The sequence below is a fragment of the Dipodomys spectabilis genome, unplaced genomic scaffold (assembly GCF_019054845.1).
Source record: "Dipodomys spectabilis isolate Male_0828 unplaced genomic scaffold, ASM1905484v1 ptg000051l, whole genome shotgun sequence".
NCBI lineage: Eukaryota > Metazoa > Chordata > Mammalia > Rodentia > Heteromyidae > Dipodomys > Dipodomys spectabilis.
The window spans coordinates 18,774,180-18,798,256 of record NW_024870728.1 but is presented as its reverse complement, the minus strand read 5'-3'; the positions used below and the strand labels follow the sequence as shown (position 1 = coordinate 18,798,256).

The following is a 24,077-nucleotide window of genomic DNA, read 5'->3' as shown; positions in this document are numbered from 1 at the left end:
GGTGAAACTTCCTAGCAAGTTTGAAATATGTATAAGATGAATATTTTGGAATTAGGATTTAGGAGGGGGAAAAAAGAATCAAGATGCAGATTTTTGTCAAAGGTTTCTTGTCAATGATAGCATGTTCTGTGTCTCTAGCAAGAGTGATTCCAAATCCCAAGGCATTTGTAATATAAGAATGGTATAATGAAGGTTTATGTGCTAACACAATCATCCTTGATTTTCCTGCAATAGTTCCAGGCACCTTTCATCCCATCGTGATTTATTTTTAGCAGCTATGAGTAGGCAGTCTTGCCTTGTTTTGAGGTTTTCTAGAACACTCTTTAACAATGAGTGATTTACTCTAGAGTAGATCAAGAGCACTCACTGTGTTTTTCTCCTTGATTGAGCTATTCAGTGATGCTCGGAAAGTGGCATGCACCAACCTGACATCTGCTCCAACATCTCTCAGAAACACAAAGCAAGCATTTTTATTTGAAAAGACAACTCCGAGTGACATGAATAACCTTTTATTTTCAAAAAGGCATCATTAGGAACAACCAGGCCATTGTCAATCCACGCATCCCTGTAGAATCCATGAGCATGACTTGATAGTAACTAGGCTGTCTTTTTTGCAGCTCGAAGTTGGATTAATGTGAAAATGATCATTGGAGGAAATACATCTATGTATTTCACTCTTAAAAGGACTTTCTTCCTTATAAACATTTCCAAGAAAATAAATCATCTTGTACTTTTCACCTTTAGTAACAAATGGTTTCTTGCACCGGTATTTTCAATCAGCTTTGAAATCTGAGCCTACTCCGATGCAAGCTGACAGCTGTAATTTCTTTCTATAGAGAGGCTGTTTTATGTGTCACAAGTGTTCAATACGTGTTTGATAGAAGTTTATAATGTGTGTGTGGAAGCCAACACCCCAGACCAGAAGGCAGAGTGGTTCCCTAGCTGGGAGCTGCCAATACTGTCATGTTGGATATTTATCTTTTCCACGTGGGAGACAGTACTGAAACAGCTCCATAATGAGGTTCTGCCTGGTGTCTGCAGGTCTCAGAGGATTTGCTGACTTATTTTACTTTAAAATGGCAAAGGGGAAAAAAATTGCATTGTAGTACTCCTCCCTCAACATTTTTCATGGCGACTTTGGCTAAGGGTTAATACATCTTCACCTCAAAGTGTAAAATGAGTGAAAGGTAGTCCATCTTGCTTTGCTTCATTCTGATTTCTAAACTGAAGCATGTACCAGCATCTCTTGGGGAGTTTCTGATGGCTGGAAATCACATCTGGGCTGCTGATCCACATTGTCCTGTTTATTAATAACTTCAGGTTGATTCTGAGCGTGTTGATGTAGGGACCACAATTTAGGAACCACTTTATTTGTGGAATGATATTTTGCAAACCTGGCTAAGAGTTATCTCATTATCATCATCACCATATTTTAAGTGACAGAGGAAGGTTTAAGAAGTTGAGAGTTTAAAGTTGGTAGCAGCAGAACACATATTTTGTTGAGCCTTCTGATCTGCTTTGGTGCACACTTCAGTCTATTCTGTGTTTAGCAGATCAATATGTAGTATTCTGTATCCTGAGGAATTTACTTTTGCACACTTTTTTGATTGTGCATTTGCCTTATATCATGGTATCTTAAACTCTGAAGAAAACCTTAAAGATTATCTGGTTTTGCCTCTTAGCAATATCAACCTTTTGCACAGGTTGATTGTCCTGTTCTTCTGTCTAATATGATATATATGGATATATTCATATATATATATATATATATATATATATGTTTCTACCTGCCTTATTACATTTTCCTATTGTCACTAAGAGTTATTCTCTATACTCTGTTTTTTGTTTGACTTTTTAAAATGTGTAGCTGTGGACTTTCTTGTATCTAAGCTCATGTTCTAGGAGAGTGTCATAAATAACCCCAGTGCCTGCCTTAGCTGAGATTCCTTCAGTTGCATTTATCTTTTCTATTTGGCAATAGTTTCCTCTCATAAAACTGCAGTTCTAGGGGCCAGAGAGGGCTAGAATCTGAAAGAATTCTGTATTTGAACATTGTCTTTGGAGTCTTTTCCTAGGATTTAGATCATGGAGAACCTCTGTGTGTACATATTAGAAGGCTTTTGTGGGCTGAGTGCTACCAACATCATGCACAGATCTGGATTTTTTTAAAATAATTAAAATTTTGGCCAGCCCTGGGGCTTGAACTCAGGACCTGAGCCCTGTCTCCCTGAGCTTCTTTTGCTCAAGGCTAGCACGCTACCACTTAAGCCACAGCACTATTTCTGGCTTTTTCTGTTTATGTGCTACTGAGGAATTAAACCTAGGGCTGCATGCATGCTAGGCAAGCACTCTACCACTAAGCCACATTCCCAGCCACCACCCCCTTTGATTTATTTTATCACCATTTTTACTTTCTGGATCTGAATTAGGTCACATCCATGATTGTTCTTCAATCATCACTGATATAATTTCTTTTTAAAAAGATTTTTATGAACATCTATTAGTTGTACAAGGGGGATTTTGTTTAGCTATGCCTATATACAACCCCAGCAATCTCACGCCCTCTGTCACACTACTGTAACCACTTTCCTTTTTAAAACCATTTCAAGCACTTCTATTTTTATTTGTTCAAATCACATACTTGGGTCATATCTACCTTCATTTACTATCTCCATTCCCTCCCCTCTCCCGCTGATTCTTGCTTGTCAACAGAAGCTGTCTTTCTTTCCTGTCACTCCTAGTTTTTAGTGTGTATTAATTGAGTGAAGACTTTCCCCATGGTATGTCTGACATACATGTATTATGTTTTGCTCAGACTAACCCTGTCTCTTGCTTTTCTTGATTCCTTTTCCCTTTATTGATTAACAGCTTTCCTTGAGACACCTGCAATATCTTCACATATTGCAATGTATTATTTCTACTTCATCCTTCTTTTTCTTTCTCCACTCTCAAATATGCCATAAGATAGTTCTTGAAGGAACCAAGTTACATTATCCATTTAAAACCATTTTGTAAAGGGAAACTAGCAAAATATAATATCATTTAAAAAGAATGATTATTTTGAAGTATCTATAATTGAATATATATATATTATTTTAAATATTTTATTTAGCTCAATTCTCAGACACTCATGCTAATAAGCAGAAAGTTAGGTTTGCTCTCTACATCAATCATTCAGCTCTGTTTTCTTTCATCCTGATCACTGTCATGGAAGTATAACCTCTTAGGTGCAAGGGGTATGCTCAGAAGTGGGAGTCATTTGATGGTGGTGGTCAGCAGGAATCCAGGGAAGGCAGGGTGTGGAACCTAAACAAATCTAGCTGGGGTCTTAGGAAAACCACAACAATGGACTTTGAAAAAATATCTGAGGTGTGGTGGCACATGCCTGTAATTCTACCAACTCAGAAGGCAGTCATAGGAGGCTCTCCATTTGAAAATACATGGGCACATTCGTAAGAGTATTTGAAAAGTAAGCTAAAAATAGGAGTCTTGGCAATGTGGTTTTAAATGATAGAATGGCAGCTCTGACTTTAATTCTCAGTACCATGTGGAAAAAGTAAAAGAAAACATCTGAACAGTGACTAACACATTGGGGAAATATATGTGAAAGTATAATATGTATATATGTGCATCATACAAATGTATACATTCATGGGGTTGCTTTTTGTTGAAAGTATAACAGCTAATAGAGGAGACTAAGCTTCAAAATAGGGATGAAGAGTAGGAATGTAGTCTTGGGTGGATGCAGAAAACAATTATATTAATAGTTGCAATTAATATTGAGAGCTATTTTGGGGCCAGTAACTATGCTAAGTATTAGTCGTTCTAATAGTTATGTAGCTTACTTACAAATTAGTTGTCTGAGCTGTCATTCTGAGCCTGTGCAGGGGTACTGTTAATTATTTCCATTTATGCCAGAGGAGACTACATCCTAGGGTGATTACGTTGCTCAAGGTCATAAAGCTTAATAGGTTGAGGAGCCTTGGGAAGTAGTAATAGTACTATTTTCGCTGTTCTAGAAGTGAATTGATGTCTCAAGGACAGTTACTTTTTGTAGTGTCCACTACTAGTGAGTGGTAAGGCCAAAATTGGAAATGGAGCTTAGGGAATCCAGAGCTCATTCTTTACCCACAAACTTTTATCACCTGATAGCCAATGTGAAATTGATTTCTGAACAATTGAGTTATTGCAGCTCCATTCTGTTCATGAGCTACTAATTTAGTGAAGGCTAAATTAGAACTCAGCAATTAGAGCAAGTTGGATAAACACAATAGCCAGTCTTGACCCAGATGCCTTTTAAATTCTCCCTGTCCATGTGAAGGATCCTTGTAGAACTAGGTGGGTCTACACCTACAGTGACAAAGCAACTAGATGAAAGGTAGAGAATAAGATAATATCAAAGGAATTTTATTACCCATTTTGGAAAAAAATTAGGGACTCATACAGTAGGTAGATTAAAGGAAAATACTTTTCAGCATTGAGTATTAAACACATGACCACCTATGGGATTGCTTTTTATAAAATTATGATGGTATGAGCAAACACTGTATTATATGTAGGAGAAAAAAAGAGCATGCACATCTACAAAGTGAATTTGTTAAATTCTTTTCCAGCAATCATTCCGTCCAAGATTCCTTGGTGTGGCTGAGCAATTACACAATGAAGGTTTCAAGGTATGCGCTATTATTGTTATTTTTTCTTCAAGTAGTTCTCTATCAGTATTCATATCTGCCCACAAATAAAATATTGCAGAAATAGGAAAAATAAGTAATTCAAAATATGTCCTTTCAACCCCAAAGATTTAACTCATTTAGTAGTTAAATCAACTTCAACAAAACAAAATGATCAGAATAACTAGTTTTAAGTTTTAACAAAGTTATTACAAACTCAATAGAAGCTGTCAGCTAAAAACTTAGAAACTTTGCTGATGCACAATTGGGAAAAGTCTCCATATATTTCCATATATTTTTTCCTTTTTTATTTGCCTTTTTCCATATGAGGTCATAGTTTCCAGCTGTTTTAGTTTCAGGCAAAAGTTTTTTTCAGTGCATACCTCTACAGGAAACCTGGTTCAGTAAAAACAAAATTATTCCCAAAGCTCAAGGGTGGTTCTGTGGGCATAAGATTGTGTTCACCTAATAAAAATAAATGCTAAACCATGAATCCTTCTGTATTTCTCTTCTATAAGGGTAGTTAAAATGTAAGGTTGTTAATTTTTTTACTGTAAATATATATATATTTATATATATATATATATATATTTTTTTTTTTGGTCGGTTGTGGGGCTTGAACTCTGGGCTTGGGCTCTGTCCTTGAGCTCTTCAGCTCAAGGTGAGTGCTCTACCACTTGAGCCACAGTGCCACTTCCACTTTTCTAGCGTTTTATTGGAGATAAGAGCCTCACGGACTTTCCTGCCCAGTCTGTCTTTGAACCGTGATCCTCAGATCTCAGCCTCCTGAGTAGCTAGGATTATAGGCATGAGCCACTGGGACCTGGCCCACTGTAAATATTTTAATATAACAAAGTTCTCATGCCCCCATACATTCTATTTTCAAGTCTCTACTTGTGTGTGTGTTGTGTGTGTGTCCTGGGCCTTGAACTCTAGGCTTGGGCACTGTTTCTAAGTTTTCTAAGCGCTCAAAGTGAGCACTCCAGCATTTGAGCCAGAGCTCCACTTCTGGCTTTTCTTGGGGGGAGGGAGTAGTTTATTGGAGATAAGCATCTCACCAACATTCTTGTCAAGGCTGGCTTTGAACTACAATCTTCAGATCTCAGGCTCCTGAGTAACTAAAATTATATGAGCCCTGGGGCATGGCTCACGTTTCTACTCTTGAAAACACATTACTTCAATATTCATCAATTTCTTCTTTATGGTTTAAGTGATACTAGTAGTCTTCCTGGATCTCTAAGTCTGAATTAACTGACTTTTTCTTTTTTCAATGCAGCTTTTTGCCACAGAAGCCACGTCAGATTGGCTCAATGCCAACAATGTCCCTGCCACCCCCCGTGGCATGGCCATCTCAGGAAGGGCAGAACCCAAGTCTCTCTTCCATCAGAAAGTAAGAATTGGACAGACTGTTTTCTAAGTTGTTACAGTAGATAGGATATTAATTGTGAGAACTGATAAAGTAGGAATGTTTCATTTTTGTTCGGGTCACTTAGAAGTCCTCTTAGTGAACCAAATTAAACATGAATGGAATTGTGGATGACAGTATAGTTTCACTCAGGAAATTGGCCATTATATATATATTGTCATGGGTGTATACGTGATGTACACAAATAAAACTTTTGTCAAATGCAGAATTATAGCAAAGGAAAGCAATCTCACTGGATTAACCAGATATGTGAGAATGATTATCAGGAAGAGGAAATATGCAAACATCATGACGGAGAGGTTTATAAATTAAATGTGTATTTCATCTTACTGAATTTTTTTTATCATATTCTGCCCTGTTAATGTCCTGACTATATCAAATACTACTTAAACACTATATGTATGTATGTGTGTGACTATATATTTAATTTGTTTATATATAACATGGAATCATATGTAATATATATCATATTTATCATATATAATTACATAGAAGCATATATACATACATACAATAGTATGTATGTATATATGCTTCTATGTAATTATATACATACATACATACAATAGTATGCATGTATGTATGCATAAATATGTACTCTTATACATATGATATATATGATCATGTTCATTTCACTTTGGTTATGGGTCAATTTGTTTAGCACTTATTACATGCATAAAGCTGGAGTGAGCTATAATAATATCATCTATTTCATTATTTAAGTGGCCATTTCTTTTTTTTTTTTTTAATTTTTTTTTTTTATTAATTAAATTTTATTTGTGAACATACTGTACAGAGGAGTTACAGTTACATGGGCAGGATAATGCGTACATTTCTTACCAAGCATTGCAGCCTCCTCCTTTGTTTACCCTTCACATCCCTTCCCAGCCTCCCCCCTCCCCCCCTAATCCCAATCCTTCTCCTTCCCCCCCTTCCCCCCCTTCCCCCCCCCCCCCCCCCCCCCCCGCACTAACGTTGTAAAGCTCGTTTTGGACATGACAACTTGTACTTCTCATTGTTGCAACAGGTCCTTAAGTGGCCATTTCTTAATCAAGTTTTCCTTAGGCCTTATCACTATTAGATTCTGGCTTATGCTAAAATACACATTTTGCATTGCACAATCTTTGAGGAAGGCCAGTGCATTGACATTTACAAGATTATGTAGCATATAGTCAATTATTCTCAGTTGTTCTGAGGTGTCTTAGTCCACCCACTGGCTCTCCAATTCCAAATTCTGTGGTTTATACTACTTCTCAGAGGTCCTAACCAGTCAATTTATAAATCTCTATCACATTTATAAAATAATGGCATCACATACAGACCTGACCAAGCTTCCAGTGGTACTCTATGCCCTTTGCATAGCTTTGTGAAACAATAATCAACACCACTTTATGCTTATCACATCTCAGTGTGTGTCACAACCCCACACAGAATGTGAAATAGTTCATCCTGAAATCCACCTGCTGAAAGGCACCAGAAACAAACAGTGAAGTAGATGTGGCCTGAGGGCAGGACAGTGGACGTGGAAGATCCTTTATGCTGGAAGAATCTCCTGTTGGTTCAAACAAACCAACCTCTGTCAAATTTCTGGATTTTCCAGTGGTCAGAGAGTAAGGTCTGTTTTCCAGGGAATATAGATTTTTGTTTTATTTTTATGTATCCTGTTAGCGTTCCACTAGAATTCTTTGAAGGAATGAAGTTGAAATTAAAATACCTATATCCAGGTCATTTGAATATATACTCAGTAAGGAAAAGAGGAGGGTCAACTCAGCATGACATTGACTGAATGACTAAGGGAGTAATTTACGTTGATCTTCCTGGAACTAATGACAAAATATACATTACCATCTGCAAGTTTTTGTTATTTTGTTTTTTCTTCTAGATTGATAAGAGATGGCAGCATTGACCTTGTGATTAACCTCCCCAACAACAACACCAAGTTTGTCCATGATAATTATGTGATCCGGAGGACAGCCGTTGACAGTGGAATTGCTCTTCTGACTAATTTCCAGGTATGCTCTTTCATGTAGCTAGAGGCCCTATGTTACTTTTCTTTCCAGAAGGCTTCCCCTAACAAAACTGATCAGTAGAGCCACATCTCTCCACTCCTTGTAGCAGTCAGAACAGAGAGGAAGTTTTAATAGAGTCTAAAGTAATGATGCCAATATAGTTAGGATATGGCTTACCTGGGACACAGAGCATTTGTTGATCAAACAAATGAGATCAACATCCATGGCTCTTTAATTACATACTCAATTATCCTTTGTTAAAAAGTGACAGTGTGATATGAAATAAACACTCAACCTTCAATCTTCTTTCTCAAGGAAAGACACCATGTAAAAAGCAAGTAGTTAGTAATTAGAAGTCCAGATGTAGTACAAGTTCTTGTGCAATTCACAGACAATGATAAGTGATAGTGATAAGATTCACAGATTTGAGATTCATTAACTATCTATTGTGTTTTTATTTTTTCCCCAAGTCTGTTTTAAATCCTCCAGTGAGGAAGAAATAAACTTATTCATGATGAGGCCTAAGATGGAAAAACAATCCCCATCTAAAAAAATATATTGCACCTTTCATCCCATGCTTCTTTGAAAACTGGTAGCAGGCACTGTGACTTTTCGCTTCTGGTTCATTAAACATTCACTTTCATCTCTTGGAGGTTGCTAAGATTCTTGGCATTTTATTTTTAGGTGACCAAACTTTTTGCTGAAGCTGTGCAGAAATCTCGCAATGTGGACTCCAAGAGTCTTTTCCACTACAGGCAGTACAGTGCTGGAAAAGCAGCATAGAGCAGCAGTCTCCCGGAGCTGTCCTTCAATCCTCCTGAGCCACGTTTTATCTGAAGCAAGTGATTCCCAGCTTTGTCTCCCCAGGATGAATATTGACACCAAACTTTCTTCCCCTTTACTGTGCTATACTTTAAGATCTTGTATCTTTCACAATTAAATGCTGTCAGACACTTTTTCAAAAGCTTCTTAAGAGTCTTTTCTCAGCAACTTGTTCATGAGATTTTCATTTGCTTACTGATATGTTTATTTTAGTTCTTGGTGGATTAGGCTTACCTATGTGCTTATTTGCAGTTCACTTTTTATGGTGTTGATGAATGGTGATTGAAGTTGAAGATGTTGCAGTTCTATCCTCTAAATTCTTCATACCTTAAATATACCTTTTGATTGTATCTGCCATGTTCAGGACACATTAGCAGAACAGAATACGATACAAATTTGTAGAAATGAAGAACTATAGATGTAATTTATGAACCTTTCTATCCTGTTGCTGGGACATTTCTGATTATCATTATCATTCTCACTTCCCTGGCTAATCCAGTTATATCATTTTTCTTTCTTATAATACTGAATTGGACAAATGTGACAGATTTTTAGATTATGGATTTACTTAATGGATAGTGGCTTGCAATTTTGGTTTTGGGGCTGTCAGCAGGTACAAGAAACACTAAAGTGGTTATATTCTTGCTTTTCTTTTCTTTGGCTTATTCTGAGCTAAATGAAATCTTCAGAGCTGTGTCATTTGTACTTTCTCTCTCTTTCTCTTGGAACAAGGTAGAAGTTGTGTCTATTTCCTTCAGATGACAGATTCTATTGATCTAAGTCCCAAATTCATACACTTTTAAATGTATGAATTTCATTGCTCCTATGTAAAGAAAACTTCCTTCAGAACAGCCCTTGACCACGTTTAAGTATTTTGTGTTATTGTAAGTGCTCTAATAGTGAACTTTTAAATAAAATACTATTAAGAGACAATGTAGCAGCTGAATTCTTGCATTATGTATTCATTTGATGCTTTTAAATCATTTTTATTCTGGGATAGAACAGAATGTAGGGACTTGGGTCATTGCTTATCATTTTTCCTAGGCACTATCCCCCACTGACGCAATGTTGCTACAAAGATGTAACACCTTTTTATAACATCTGATATTGTGGAATCAAACTGAGGACCTCATGCAAGTTAGGCAAATGCTCTGTCACCAAGTTACATCCCTAGATCTATAACAAACTTAAACATGTCATTTATAATACATTTATATTATAATATATTTATAATATATGTCATTTATAATAATAATAACTCAACCCGGAAGTGAACCAGTATTTTCTTATGGAGATAATGTGAATATGCACAGTGGCACCCTAACTTGGTATCACTACCTAAAATGTGGTTTGTGGTGGGGCCCCAAAACACAGATGCTTCAATAGCTTTCATTCCTTGTCTCTTACTCTCATCCTATCAACAAATTACCCTTTAGTATGAATCTACATGAAAGTACAGTTTGAAATTCATTTTTCCCCTCAGTACTCTCTGTTATCACCGTGGATGGAAGCTTTAATTTCTTATTCCTTGAACGCTAATTCTTGACCAATCATTCATTTGCCTGAATGTATGCAATGTGTCTCTGTAATGTTTTGCACAGGTTTACCCATATCTTTTCTGCTTCTGCTCTAGTTCTTTTCTGTCAATGTACTTGTTCTTTCCACCACCATCACTGCAATAAAATATGCTTTCTGCATAGAATATGCCTTCTCCTCAGGCAGTTAAAAATATTCCAATAAACATACACTGTTATGCTATATTACAAAAATAAAGGGAAGATTAGAAATTCCGTAGTTAAGTAACATGGTCAAGGACATGTAAAATAGTCTTGATGTTTTGTATCTTATGTTTTAAAAGATACATGCTGGGTGCTGGGCTCACACCTGTAATCCTAGTTACTTGGGAGGCTGAGCTCTTAAGACTTCATATTGATGACCAGAAAGTCATCAGTATGACTTAATTTTAATTTTTGATTGTATTTTATTGTAAAGGTCATGTACAAAAGGGTTTCAGTTACATAAGTAAGGTAATTGCTTTTTGAATAGTGTTACCCCCTCCCTCATTTTTCCCACTCCCCCCCGCCCCCCAATTCCCTTCTCCAATTTGTGAAGTTCTCCATGTCTTTCCATTTCCTTATGATTGGGAAATGTCATTCTTTCTGATATAAGCATAGAATTCCATTGTGTATATATACTGCAGTTTCTTGATTCATTCATCCACTGAAGGGCATCTGGGTTGATTCCATATCTTAGCTATGGCAAATAATGCTGTAATGAACATGGTTGTGCTGGTATCTTTAGTGTGGCCTTGTTCGTTGTCATATAGGTAAATGCCCAGGATTGGGATTGCTGGGTCATAGGAGACTCTATGGTAGATCCTTATAAATCACTCTGCACCAGAAAAAGTACAAATGGATCAAATACTTCAGTGTAAGACTAGATACGCTGAAAATATTACAGAAAGGGATAGGGGAAACCCTAGGGCTCCTTGGCACAAGTCAAAACATCTTAAGTAAAGATCCAGAAACACAACAAATTAAAAAAAGGCTAGATAAATGCATCAAACTGTAGAGATTCTGCATGGCAAAGGACATAGCTAGCAAGATAAATAGAAAACCCACAGATTGGGAGAAGATTTTTACTAGCTATGCATCAGACAAGAGCCTCATCTAAAATATAATTAGAGTCAAAAAGTTTTGCTCCCCAAAAACAAATCCTCAAAGAAACAACCCCATAATCAAGTGGGCTAAAGACTTGAGGAGTGATTTCTTCAAAGAAGTAAGAATGGCCAATAGACACATGAGGAAATGTTCAATATCTCTGGCCACAAAAGAAATGCAAATCAAATTCCACCTCACACCAATTAGAATGGCCATTATCAATAAAACTAGTAACAGATGCTGCCAGATATGTGGTTCAAAAGAGATTCTTATCTTAAATTAACCACCAGAGGTAGAGCTATAGCTTATGTGATAGAATGCTAGCCTTGAGCAAAAACTTCAGGGGCAGTGCCCAGTCTTTTAGTTTAAGCCCAAGGACTGCCACATTTAGCTTTCCTGCAGTGATCAGGGAAGGGCATTTGAGGGAGATGATGTCATGTTTTGAACAATGCCTTGTATTTCCCAAGGAAGGTCAGTCATTTAAGAAAATTACAAATAACCTGATGTGACTGAAGTTCATAATATGTGTGGAGACAAAGGACTAGAGGCACATTCGTTGTGTACATTTAAAACAAGATAGAACTATTAAGATGTTTTAGTTGAAAACAGGATGACCCATTGTAACAATGAGATATACAAGACACTGTTGAAAATGAGCTTTACAACTTTGCAGGTGAGGGGGATGGGAAGGAGGAGTTGGGGAGGAAAGGGATGATAGGGGAAAAACAAAGGAGAGGGTAACAATCCTCAATAGGAAACAGACTCATTACCTTGCTCCTGTAACTGTAACCCCTTTGTACAGTATTGTTACAATAAAAATATATTTTAAAAAACAAAAATAGTTTTTGATTTAACATGTTTCAAAATATATTTGGTTTGTTCTTTGAGACAGAATCTGGCTTTGTGTCCCAGACTTGAACTTGTGGTTTTCCCACATTAGTCTAAATGCTGGGATTACAGATATATGTGACACTATCTGGCTCAAACTTTGAAAAGCAAAATTATCCAAAATTTGCCTATTGGTAGTATTTTACCAACTCATTTGCTTTATACTACCTGTCATCTATATCTATCTACCTATCATCTATCTATCTATCTATCTATCTATCTATCTATCTATCTATCTATCTATCTATCTGCCTATTTGCCTACCTACATACGTATGTGTCATCTAATTAGTATGGGTTTGGTTACTGTACCAAAATATTAGAGGGAAATGAGGTTTATGATGGAAGATTATTTAGCTCACAAGTTGGGAGGTTCAAGAGCATGGTATTGGAATCAGCTTAGCTTTGATTGAGACTTCATAGCATCAAAGTGTTTAAGGCAATAAGAAATCACATTTCTAAACAGGAAGACATAGATTTAGAGTCTATCCATTCTCATGAAAATTAGTCAGGGTTCCACTTTGCTTATTCCCATGAACCTTAAAGGTCCACACAACCTCTCAATACCACCATCTTCAGCAACATGGTTGGGAAAGCACACATATCATATCCAAATCGCAGCACTGTCAATTGTGTATCAATGTGATCTATATACATATGTGTGAATGAACGTGCATGTGGGGACACACACACACACACACACACACACACACACACACACACACAAACACACAGGTTACACTTCAGCCAAATGTGAGCAGGCTGACAATGATCAGTTTAGAACTAACTACCAAAAGGGCTGGGGAGGTGGCTCACTGGTAGAGTGGTTGACTTGCATTCATGAGGCCCTGGGTTTGATTCCTCAGTACCACATAAGCTGAAAAAGCCAGAAGTGGTTCTGTGGCTCAAGTGGTAGAGTGCTAGCCTTGAACTGAAAAGCTGAGGGACAGCACCCAGGCCCAGAGTTCAGGCCCCACGACTGTCTAAAAAAAAGAAGAAATAACTACCAAAAAATTTTAAGCAATTCTTAATTCTTGGTAGGAATTTAACAACATTTTGTCATATTACTTTGAGTATCTTTTCATAAATTATAGTAGAATGGTAAAAAGAATAATAATTAAGCAACACTGTTGGTAAAGTTATGTGTTTGGAAAATTAAGCCAGTAGCACTTCTTCCATGGTGCCGAAAAAGTAGTTAAGTTAAACTTTGTTTTTGTTGTATTTCATTTTCCTTTTCTTGTTCATACATACATACACACATACATACATATATATGTATATATATTAATGCACAGGACTTTAAAAAGTCTTCAATACAAATAATGCATTCAAGATTTTTTGTTGGAGGACAAAATGCAAGAATGAGGAAACATACTTGTGCTTAGATTTGGCAAGTCTTCGTCCTTTTTGGAACACATTCATTCTTTCATACAAACAGGTTAACACATCGTTAAATGTCTGAATTTGCCATATATCACAAGTGCAGACAATACAGAGATGGTGTCTGTAGAGCTGAGTAGTAAATTGAAGTAACTTTTCCAACTGAGAATTTAGGGGAAAAAAGGAGCTCAGCCAGCTTTTGAATTGAAGAAGAAGAAAGAGTAATACATTTATAGATTTAGGATTTTAAGGCTGTGGGAACGTAAGACAAATATTTTATAAGTACTTCTGTCAAACTTTCCTCTTAAGCGGTATTCCTATTGGAAAGATTTTTTTTTTTTTTAAGAAATAAAACAGCTTCAACATTCATTTATCTCAACAGCTGCAGGTACTTGAACCTCGGCTTTGACAGTGTCCACAGCCTCTTGAACAATGAAAGTGGAAATTATCAGAGAAACAAACCATGTCTGAATGCAGTTAAGTGCTCTGTAATTACACACCAGCATTACCATTTGGCTGCTGGTGGGGCCCCCTGTGGGCACAGGTGCCATAAATGCTCACACACACTCAATCAAATCTGCAAAGACCTTTAATTACTTATCATTCTAGACACCCTTACCTTTAAAAAAAGGATAGCTTTACTATTGTTCCTACTTTCTCTTACTCTTTCTTTCTTTTTGTTCTTATATATATATAAAAAATCCCTTTCTCTTCTATTACTGTGCTATTTTATGAGAAGCTGTTGCTATTGGTGAATGTGAAGGTAATGTAGAAGGAGAGAGAATGTCTACACTTCCTCTGAGTGGCTCCCTGGGTTCTGCTGTTAAAAAAAAAAAGGTAATAATTGTCTTTACTTCTCTTGTGCATAATGTAGGGTGCAAAGACTCCAGAAAGAGAATTTAAGTGCCTACAGCTGTTGAGATCAAGGCAGCAATGGAAAAAAAAAACTCTCAGGAACTCAAAATCAGTACTGGTTGTGTATTCCATTTGATGTTTACAGATCAGTTTTTCATTATTAAAAGGATTTATATTCACAAAGAAAATTATTAATTGTTGCTGAATATAAAAAGAACAGGCTTTTCTGGCAACAACAAATGTCCATTTTTGAAGCTACCAGCCTACCAAAGTACGATTGTAAAATATTCCCTAAAAGAAGCACACAAACCTGCAAAGGAAGTGACAGCAGCCGTCTCAGAAGAATCTCAAATCTCTGCACACACAGTAATCTCAAAGATTACTGCTGTGGTGGTAATGAAGACTGGATAGCTCTCATGCAGAACTCAAGTTTCAAACGTTTTATTGATGGAGAGAAACAATTCAAATATAAATATATGTATATATATTTGTATATATATAAATATAAATATATATTTGAGTCCCTGCACTCTTCAGCTCAAGCCCTCTATTGCTTGAACCATAGTGCCACTTCCTGTTCCCTAGTGGTTTATTGGAGATAAGAGTCTCACAGAGTTTCCTGCCTGGGCTGGGTTTTAACCACGATCCTCAGATCTCAGCCTCCTGAGTAGCTAGGATTACAGGCATGAGCCACCGACACCTGGCTCAAAAATATATTGTTTTAAGGAAAGATATATTCTAATAGCTAATGCCCAAATTACTATGCTTTTCAGGCTGAAATGTAAGAGCATTTAAGTATAATCTTTCTCCTTCTTTTCCCTCTCCCTGTCCCTGATTCTCTGCCTCTTGTTCTCTCTCTCTCTCTCTCTCTCTCTCTCTCTCTCTCTCTCTCTCTCTCTCGCTCGCTCTCTCTCTCTCTCTCGCTCGCTCGCTCGCTCGCTCGCTCGCTCACTCTCTCTCTCATGCTCATGCTATTGTTCTTTTGTTTTCTTGAGAAAGGCTCTCAATATTAATGTAGCTCTGGTAGGCCTTGAGCTCACAATCCTCCTACATCCCTGAGTGCCTAGATTACAAGAGTGTACCACTATACCTGTCTCAAATTTTCTTTTTCAGTCATTTTTTTTCTACTTATCTATGTGATGCCTTAGAAGTGAAACATAGATGCTAGTTGTGATGGTGCATGATTGTACTGACATACTATCATGTGCTTAGGAGGTAGAGGTAGGAGGATCATCATTAAAGGCCAGCCTGGGCAAAATTAGTGTGAGCCTGTGTCTGCAAAACGCCTGGTATGTGGGAAGTAGTACAGCAAGCATGAGGCTCTGAGTTCAACCTTCAGTAATGCAAGATAAAAAGCTGAAATATGTAGGATTTTGAGGCCACTATTATACCAGAGATATTCTGCTTACACTTTTTAGAACTCCTTACAAATTACCTCATAGAATACTACACCTGCAATTTATAAGGAATCATTTAATTAGAATATAATATTTACTTCATCTCTCTGATCAAGAGGATTGTCATATGGGCCCTTTAAATGTGTTCTAATTAATAGGGACATAATGTATCATTTTCCACATTTTGAGATATGGTCTTTCCCATTCCTAATTAAAACATATAGGAAGCTTTCGAATAATTGGTGTTTTCCTAGACAAAATATGTGTGATGTGGAGCTGGTGGAGACTTTTTAAAACCCAAGGCTATAAATGTTTGATATAAAATACGCTTACATTTTATTTATTGTTTCAGAAGGAAATAAGGAACACTGGCATGACTTTGCGAACATTGGAGAAACCTCCAGAGAAAATGATTATCTAGTGCTAAATCTTTATGACAGGCCTTAGGTGCTGTGCAGAGTACTATTGGTTCCTTAGTTGTGGTGTGAGGTTCTACTGAAATCTGTGCATGTGTGGGGCTCTTAGGATCTCTGAATGCAAGCAGAAGGTACTCGTTAGCTGAATTATCTTGGAATGGTCCCTGACTTATCCTGTTGGGCTTTATTGTCCTAAAGTAAAGTCTGTAAAGCTGATAGAAAATGGATAGTTTCATAAATATATGGAAGACATAGGTTCATTTATTACTGTTTCCTGAATGAATATTAATGTGACTGACTTGGTTGTAATCAACAATGTTTTTCTTTGATCAATTAAGGTGCTCATTATTAATAGTTCCAGGTCACCTTAGCATCATTTTTCTGCAACCCTATGCCTAAAGTGGAGAGAAAATAAGTCTGGTAATCACTCAAGTCTATGGAAGGTAGGAACATATTTGCTATTATTGACTATTATATTTTCACACTTAGAGTTCCCATTCAAAACTATTGGACCCACAAAAGGTTGATACTAAAATGATTATACTGAGATATGTTTGATTGGAATTACATTTTTCCCCCTAGGTTTTAGTTACAGTTCTTATGCTCTTTTTGATCCACAAAGACTTTGAACTAAAGTTCGTGCTGGGCCTTCAGTCTCAACCTTGTTGTTGACTAAGTCATTATCTTAAATAACATGGAACACAACGATTTTGGATTTACAAAGCCATGACTGCAGGCTTTTAAAATACTTTCATAATGGAGTAAAATTAATACTGTAGGAAAGTCATACAAACACATGACAAGTACAGTTGGGGGAAGCTTTTTTTTTTTTATAGTAGCAGCTAAACTGAAAACTAAGAGATAAGAATTTACAAGGTAAGGAAGTGTGGATGTGTCTGCACAGTGGAAACATTGCACACGAAGTCCTTGAAGTGAGAAAAATGTACAGTCTGAAGAACTTAAAAAGGCTGAGTATAACTGGAGCGTTGAACACACAGGATTGATGGTTAGGCTAGGGAAGCGGGACTTGATATAGCAGCCTGGTAAGCCATGTGCAGGAGCATGTTGTTAAAGACAAGGTGATGTTCAAGTGTTTTAGGCTGAAAGGAGAGGTAATTACTTTTGCACTTTGGGAAAACTCACTCTGAGTGCAGAATGAAGAATGGGTTGAATAAAATGTAACTGCAGCAGAGAGACAAGGAGGCTACCGCAATGTGGGAAGAAGAGGGGAGGGAGGAAGGGAGAGGAGAGAATAAGAAAAAGCAGAGGATAGGGAAATAAAGAAGAGAGAGAGGGAGGGAGAGTTAGAAGGAAGGAAAGAGAGGGTTGAGGGAAAGAGAGGGTTGAGAGAGAGAATTGCTTGACAACAGAAACCAATTTGAACGATTTGAGTTTAAGAGGAAGATATATTTGGATTTCTTAGATTCAGAGATGTACACCATACTTTAGTAAAATAGTTAAGAAGTCATATAATTATTATTTTTTTGGTCCCAGAAAGTTAGGGAATTAGAAGAATATGTTATGTTTTTTTTTTTGTTTTTTTTTTTTGGTTGGTCGTGGGGCTTGAACTCTGGGCCTGGGCGCTGTCCCTCAGCTCTTCAGCTCAAGGCGAGCACTCTACCACTTGAGCTACAGCGCCACTTCCTATGTTATGTTTTAAGTATGTGAATTTCAGAGTTTTTATAGTCAGATTGAAAATGGTTAGAGTCGGTAATTAAAAGCCAGATGTTAGAACAAGGTTAATTGGGTTCTAACAACTTCTGACACTTGGTAGGTGCATGATCTTGCAAATTGTTTAAATTTTCCATAGCTCAATTTCCTCTGTAACGTAGTTATAGTGACTACTAAAAAGTTTATTGTGACAGTTAGTGAGAAAATGTAAATTATGTACTTGGAATTGTGCAGAGTAGAGAGTAAGTGTTATGATGTAAGTTATTATTGTTGTTAAAGAAACATGCAAATGGAGAATACTAGTAGGCAACCATGTATTTTGTTTTGAAGATTCAAAAGAGATTTGTTATTTGTAAATTTGTATCTTATTAAATATCTGTTTATATTGGAAATTAATGAGCCCCATAAAGAAATACTAATAGTTACAACTGACTTATCAATATAAAAGTAAAACTGATGCAATATTAAAATGTTTAGAGGTCTCCCAATTAAAAAGCATTCTAGAGATAAATTATTATCACTCTCAATTGAGTATATAAGAACATACACCTCAGTATTATATAATAATGCCTTGAATAAAATACAAAGTGTTAATATCCTACAAGGTAAGAGTAAAATCTTGGATATATCCATGAGACAATATAATTTCACGGAACAAAATCATAAGATTATAGTAAAATTTAGTTGGCAGAAATTGGAATTACTGGAATGCCTTCAGTGAGAATGAGGGTTTCTGTACATGTTGAAGCTGGACATTATATTACAACCCACTATGACATGGTGAGATAGTCTGGGCAGCTTATTATTATTATTATCATCACCATCATCATCATCATCATCATCATCATCCTGGGTCTCTGAACTCAGGGCTGGGCACTGTCTTTTAGCTTTTTCACTCAAGGCTAGAGCTCTACTACTTGAACCACAGTTCTACTTTCAGCTTATGTTTTGGTCATTCATTAGAGAGAAGGGTCTCACAGACTTTCCTTCCTGAGCTGACTTCAAACTTTGATCTCAGCTTCCTGAATAGATACAATTATAGATGTGGACCGCTGGCACTCAGTGTCAGTTTGGTTATTTTCATCAAGGAATTTATGATTACTGTAGAGGTGGTCCCGAATAAACCCAAGAGCAATATAGAAAATACGCTCTCATGTCATAGTCAGGTACTTTTTGGTATGAGTTGGTTATATTAGGCTAAAGCATAGTAACAAAATATTAATAATGGCAAACATGTGTTGAGCACTGTATTCTAAGCTATGTTAACAATTTAATTATGTGATCTCCTTTTAATTCCTCTAGCATCTTCACTCCTCAGATGTCAAGTCAAGGGCTATTCATGGTAAAGTGATGGCTTGAGGTACTACCAAAAAAGATGAAGTGAGGCGTATGGAAAAGCAACAAGTCAGCAAAGGAGAACAGCAGGGAAAAGACTCACTAAGAGCAAGAGGACCATCAAAGCAGTTGAAAAAGGAAGGTATGGACAAACCGAAAGGAAGAGATGTGTGTGCTCTGAATACTCATTCAGTCCTGTGAACTGATTCAGGGTCTTTGTGAGGATGTTGAACCTAAGAAGACTGTTCAGAAGTTTGGGGAGGTGATGGAGAAATCTTCCTGAAGTATAGCCAGCTTGCATGGCTCAGTTCTGAATACACTGCAGGTGTCCTCTGAGAATCCATTCCTGGGAATAATCAGGTAGCCATATTATTTAGACAGATCCAAGTGTGGATCTATCCATTTAAAGTGGCTTCTTTCAGGCTTGGGCATTTTGGTGTTGTATAATGGTAGAATTGTGAAGTTTGTTTTCCCTGTGATGGAGTCCTATCATTCTCTGTCATAATCGCCCCATAACAAACTACCCCAGAACTTAGTGGTTTAAAACAGCCATTTCATTATATCATATGATCATATAGCTTAGACAGTTGGGTAAGACTTGCCTGTATGATTCTTATTCTTTTGTGGTACTCGCTAGGGTGATAGTATGGTATGTTGACTGGTATTAGAGATCCAAGAAGTCGTCGTGGCTGTGTATTGTACATTGAAAAGGATGACCGGAAGCACAGCCCAGCCAGAATTTTGACCAGAGTGCTCTCATTGGACCTCTCCAATATATCTGTCTCTGAGCAGATATATATCAATCAGCTTTTCGCACAGTAAACAGTTCCAGAGTTCCACGTGGGAGCAGCAGGTACTCTTACAATTTTACTTCTGTCATATTCTGTCAGTTAAATAGGTCAACCTCTAAGGACAAATCAGATTGTAGAAGTGGGAGTGAGGAACTTAACTGCTTCTCAAAAGTAATCACATACCCTCTCATTCCAAGTAGACAACATGCAAGTCATTTCCATGGGTCCAAGAGTTTGACGTTCTCCTGGCACAGACGCCTTCCCAGCAGCAACACTATTCCCCTCAAAGCTCTCAGCCGCAATGTGTGAACAGTGTTTTATTCATTTTAAGACACATCCAAGGAACAGTCTTATTTGATACTTTCAAGTCAATTGGGTTCAAGGCTTGGGCTGACTGTGGTTTTGAATGACTACAAAGACACACAATCATAACTGGAATTATCCATTCAGATGAGGCAGGAGTTTCTGATGTAGTAACATAGCTAAATCTAAGAATCAAACTATAACCGTGACTTAATAATCCCTTTGGATGTATTCTTCTCTAAAGGCAGCTACCCCTCACATGCATATATCCAGGACTTTTTGGTATTAATCATAGTGCTTTGCAACAGCAATAAACGGTATACTTTAAGGAAATGAGTGTTCCTGTGAGGTGTACATATTCTTGGCCTTCTAGACAAGTGAGAGGTCTGTTGCATGATGGTTAAAATCCAGCCTCCTTGAATATAAAAATCTATTGCCAATAATAACTTGCTACGTAAGATCCCTAATGACATCTGCATTTCTTCAGCTTCAATTTTCCCAATGGTAAGGCAGGGAAACGAATTGGGTAGTTTGTACAATTGTACTGTAGGTAAGTAAGTTAATTGAGGTAGACCATAATAGAAAGGTACTTGATGCATTGCAAATTTCAATATTACTGCCTGAAGGTACATTTCAAAATAACATACTCATGTCTAAGGACAGTTCAACATTTTATGGATACAAAACTAATTATAATAATGTCTTTGTTAATACAGAAAGCATTAAATAATACTTGATCCACTACAGGATATGACAAAACCAGAAGTGTATAAACAACAGTTTCTTCTCAGATGTTGGAATATTTTGTCATGTTTGTACTCTGAAGCCCAAAGTCAATGCAGAAGCAGATATCTCATCTCACAGATTTGAAAACACTTCTCTTAAGGTAAGTCCCTTAAGTACAGCAAATGACAAATATGTATGCATGAACCCTCACATAGGCTTGGCTCAAGGAACACTTGTCTAGCAAGCTAGTATCCCTTACTTGAGTTCCCAGTATCACTACCAAACAATAGCAGCCATATGAAAACAAAAACAATGGCAGCAAAAATATCCATTATTTGAAACCTTTAATTATTTTCCAAAATATAGGGACCGAGTATATATAGGTGAAGTATTTAATCCATCATTACAAACAGTGCTGTACCAAACTTATGTAGCTAAACATAAAATGTCTTTAAAAAAAATTAACTGTGGGAAAAATAGCCTCAACAAATTTGACTCCCTAGCTATGATCAAGAAAAAGCCTGTTAACAATAATTGGTGGGTTTTCAGAAAGTAAGAACCTATAATTAAATTTTATTGTCTTATAAGTGATTTGGATTAATTGCATCTCTAATGAGTTGATACTCATCCCGCCACCCCTCCCAATTTAATGCAGGAGATGCAGTTTCATAGAATTCAGTGATTTGCTGCAATCCTTGAACATTTTGTTTCCTGCCAAGGCAAATCTGCTCCAAAGCCCATTTCCTCTTAGGATTTACTGAAAAGTGACAGGTGTTGATTTGCTGGTATCTTTCTCAACAGATCCGAATGAGCTAAACAAAATGACTTCTCTACCCATTTAGGCAGAAAAATAAATGGGGACACCAGTTAATGAGGGAATGTAGAGTTAGCCTGACTCAAAGCATTCTGAGCTGTTGGCAGCTGGAATCAAAGGAGGAACCATGCCGACAGTTGCTCATGTTTATTGCTGAACATGAAATTAGAAAAATGCTTCATCTTCTCCACAGGTGCGGGAGCATATAGTTATTAATTGCAGCAAAACACATTTATTGACAACCCCAAGCCTACAAAATCCTACACTCAGCAAATGGCTTTCAAAGTTCATCCAAAAAGCACTTTAGAATCAATACAAAAGCATTGCACAGTTGACGGATCTGTACTGAGGAAAATTCTGTATCCTGAAAGCATGGCATACACTGTCTCTTAATATTTATGTAGTTGAACATCTTCAATGCTTTCTTTGTTCTTGCTAAAACAAAATCCCCAATTCCACATCTTGTTGATAGATATAACTTGAGAATAGTATCAGTATTTAACTGAGTTTGGTTTTGTTTAGAGATTTTTTTTTTTACTACAGTTTTACACTTTTGCTGAGCCATCAATATATTAGGTGATTGGATCATCCATTAATTTAACCAAGGACTATTGAACATTTGTTGTTGGGCACATACTATTTAAAGTATGATGGACAACATAGGCAATACCCAATGGCTTAAAGTTTTATGGGATTTATGCAATGTATATCATGAAGTAACTAGACTATACGACAAGATAGTATTTGATTAACTGCTGAGCTGTAATCAAAGACTTTCAAGAGCCCCCTTAGTTCTGCAGGTGACAATTACTTGAAGAACTCCAAGAGAAAGAGTTTGGAACTCTCCAGTGGAACTAATAGACATTCGTATTTCATGTAGCTGTTTTTCTTCTAACTTATTTCAAATAGAATATGAGACAACTTACAGAAATTCATACAGCACAACACAATAAGAATAAAATAAGACACAGGTAAATAATTATTCTGCAATGACTCAAGCAGTGAGTTCCGTGCTCCAAATGGGTAACACATAAATTTGTTTGCCTTTTGGAGCTGGGTCTCAGGTTTGGCCCTGAGTTTCTTGGCAAATAGAAGCAAAAAATAGCATTGGGCATAAAAGACAGATGATCCCAGGTGAGAACACACACAAGTTGCTAGTTGGTTGTGAAAATAAATACCCGAGATAAAAATATTCTGTATATCATTTAAAGGAATATGATGGCATATCATGTATTAAATTATCAGAACTACTTATATAAGATGATAGTTGATTTGGGGCTACTTATCCATCAATGTAGGTCATTACTCTGATAGTCTAGCTTCATTTATTTATTCATCCAATGAAGAGGTATTTCCAATATTTATTGAGAATTTGCTATGTCCTGGAGATAAATTGGCAAAGAAGGTAGACAATGTGTCAGAGAAGACAGCCAGTTTGGAAAATAGATGATAAACAAAACACACGAAAGTCATTTCAATAGATGACAATACAGAGATGGCAAAACAAGGCTAAATGATGGAGAGCATCTGAAAGAGGGTACTGAGGCACATTTTTCTCAGAGCATCTGAAAGAGGGTACGGAGGCACATTTTTCTCAGGACAAGATTAGGAAGGAGATCTAAGAGCCTGAAAAACAAACACTTTGTAAAGTCTCAGGTGAAGAAACAATCTGAATAGGGTGAAAAATATCCAAAAAGGTGTCATGGCTGAACACAGTGAAAGAAAGAGGATTTGAGATGCTTGAGGAAGCATAGGAACTCTGAGACATAGAGATTGTATTTTAAGGGCTGTGGGAAACAGGCTTAATAATTTAAGTAACTGAAATCCTTCATGAGTTTTATTTCTTTTAAAACACTGAACATCAGGTGTTTTGAAATTACCTTGGTTTTATATTTTTGGTAAAAATTGGGAAATG

The 24,077-nt window shown here is 36.8% G+C and overlaps 1 protein-coding gene across 1 annotated transcript in view; it reads left to right on the top strand.

The window, feature by feature from the left end:
- Cps1 (carbamoyl-phosphate synthase 1) overlaps positions 1 to 8,937 on the top strand; it is a 108,971-nt gene extending 100,034 nt beyond the window's left edge. The window contains 5 exon segments of the mRNA XM_042679131.1: positions 4,614 to 4,673; positions 5,947 to 6,003; positions 6,005 to 6,060; positions 7,979 to 8,108; positions 8,790 to 8,937. Coding sequence (XP_042535065.1) covers positions 4,614 to 4,673; positions 5,947 to 6,003; positions 6,005 to 6,060; positions 7,979 to 8,108; positions 8,790 to 8,888 — 402 coding nt within the window. The 3' untranslated portion in view covers positions 8,889 to 8,937.
- The last annotated feature ends 15,140 nt before the right edge of the window (positions 8,938 to 24,077 follow it).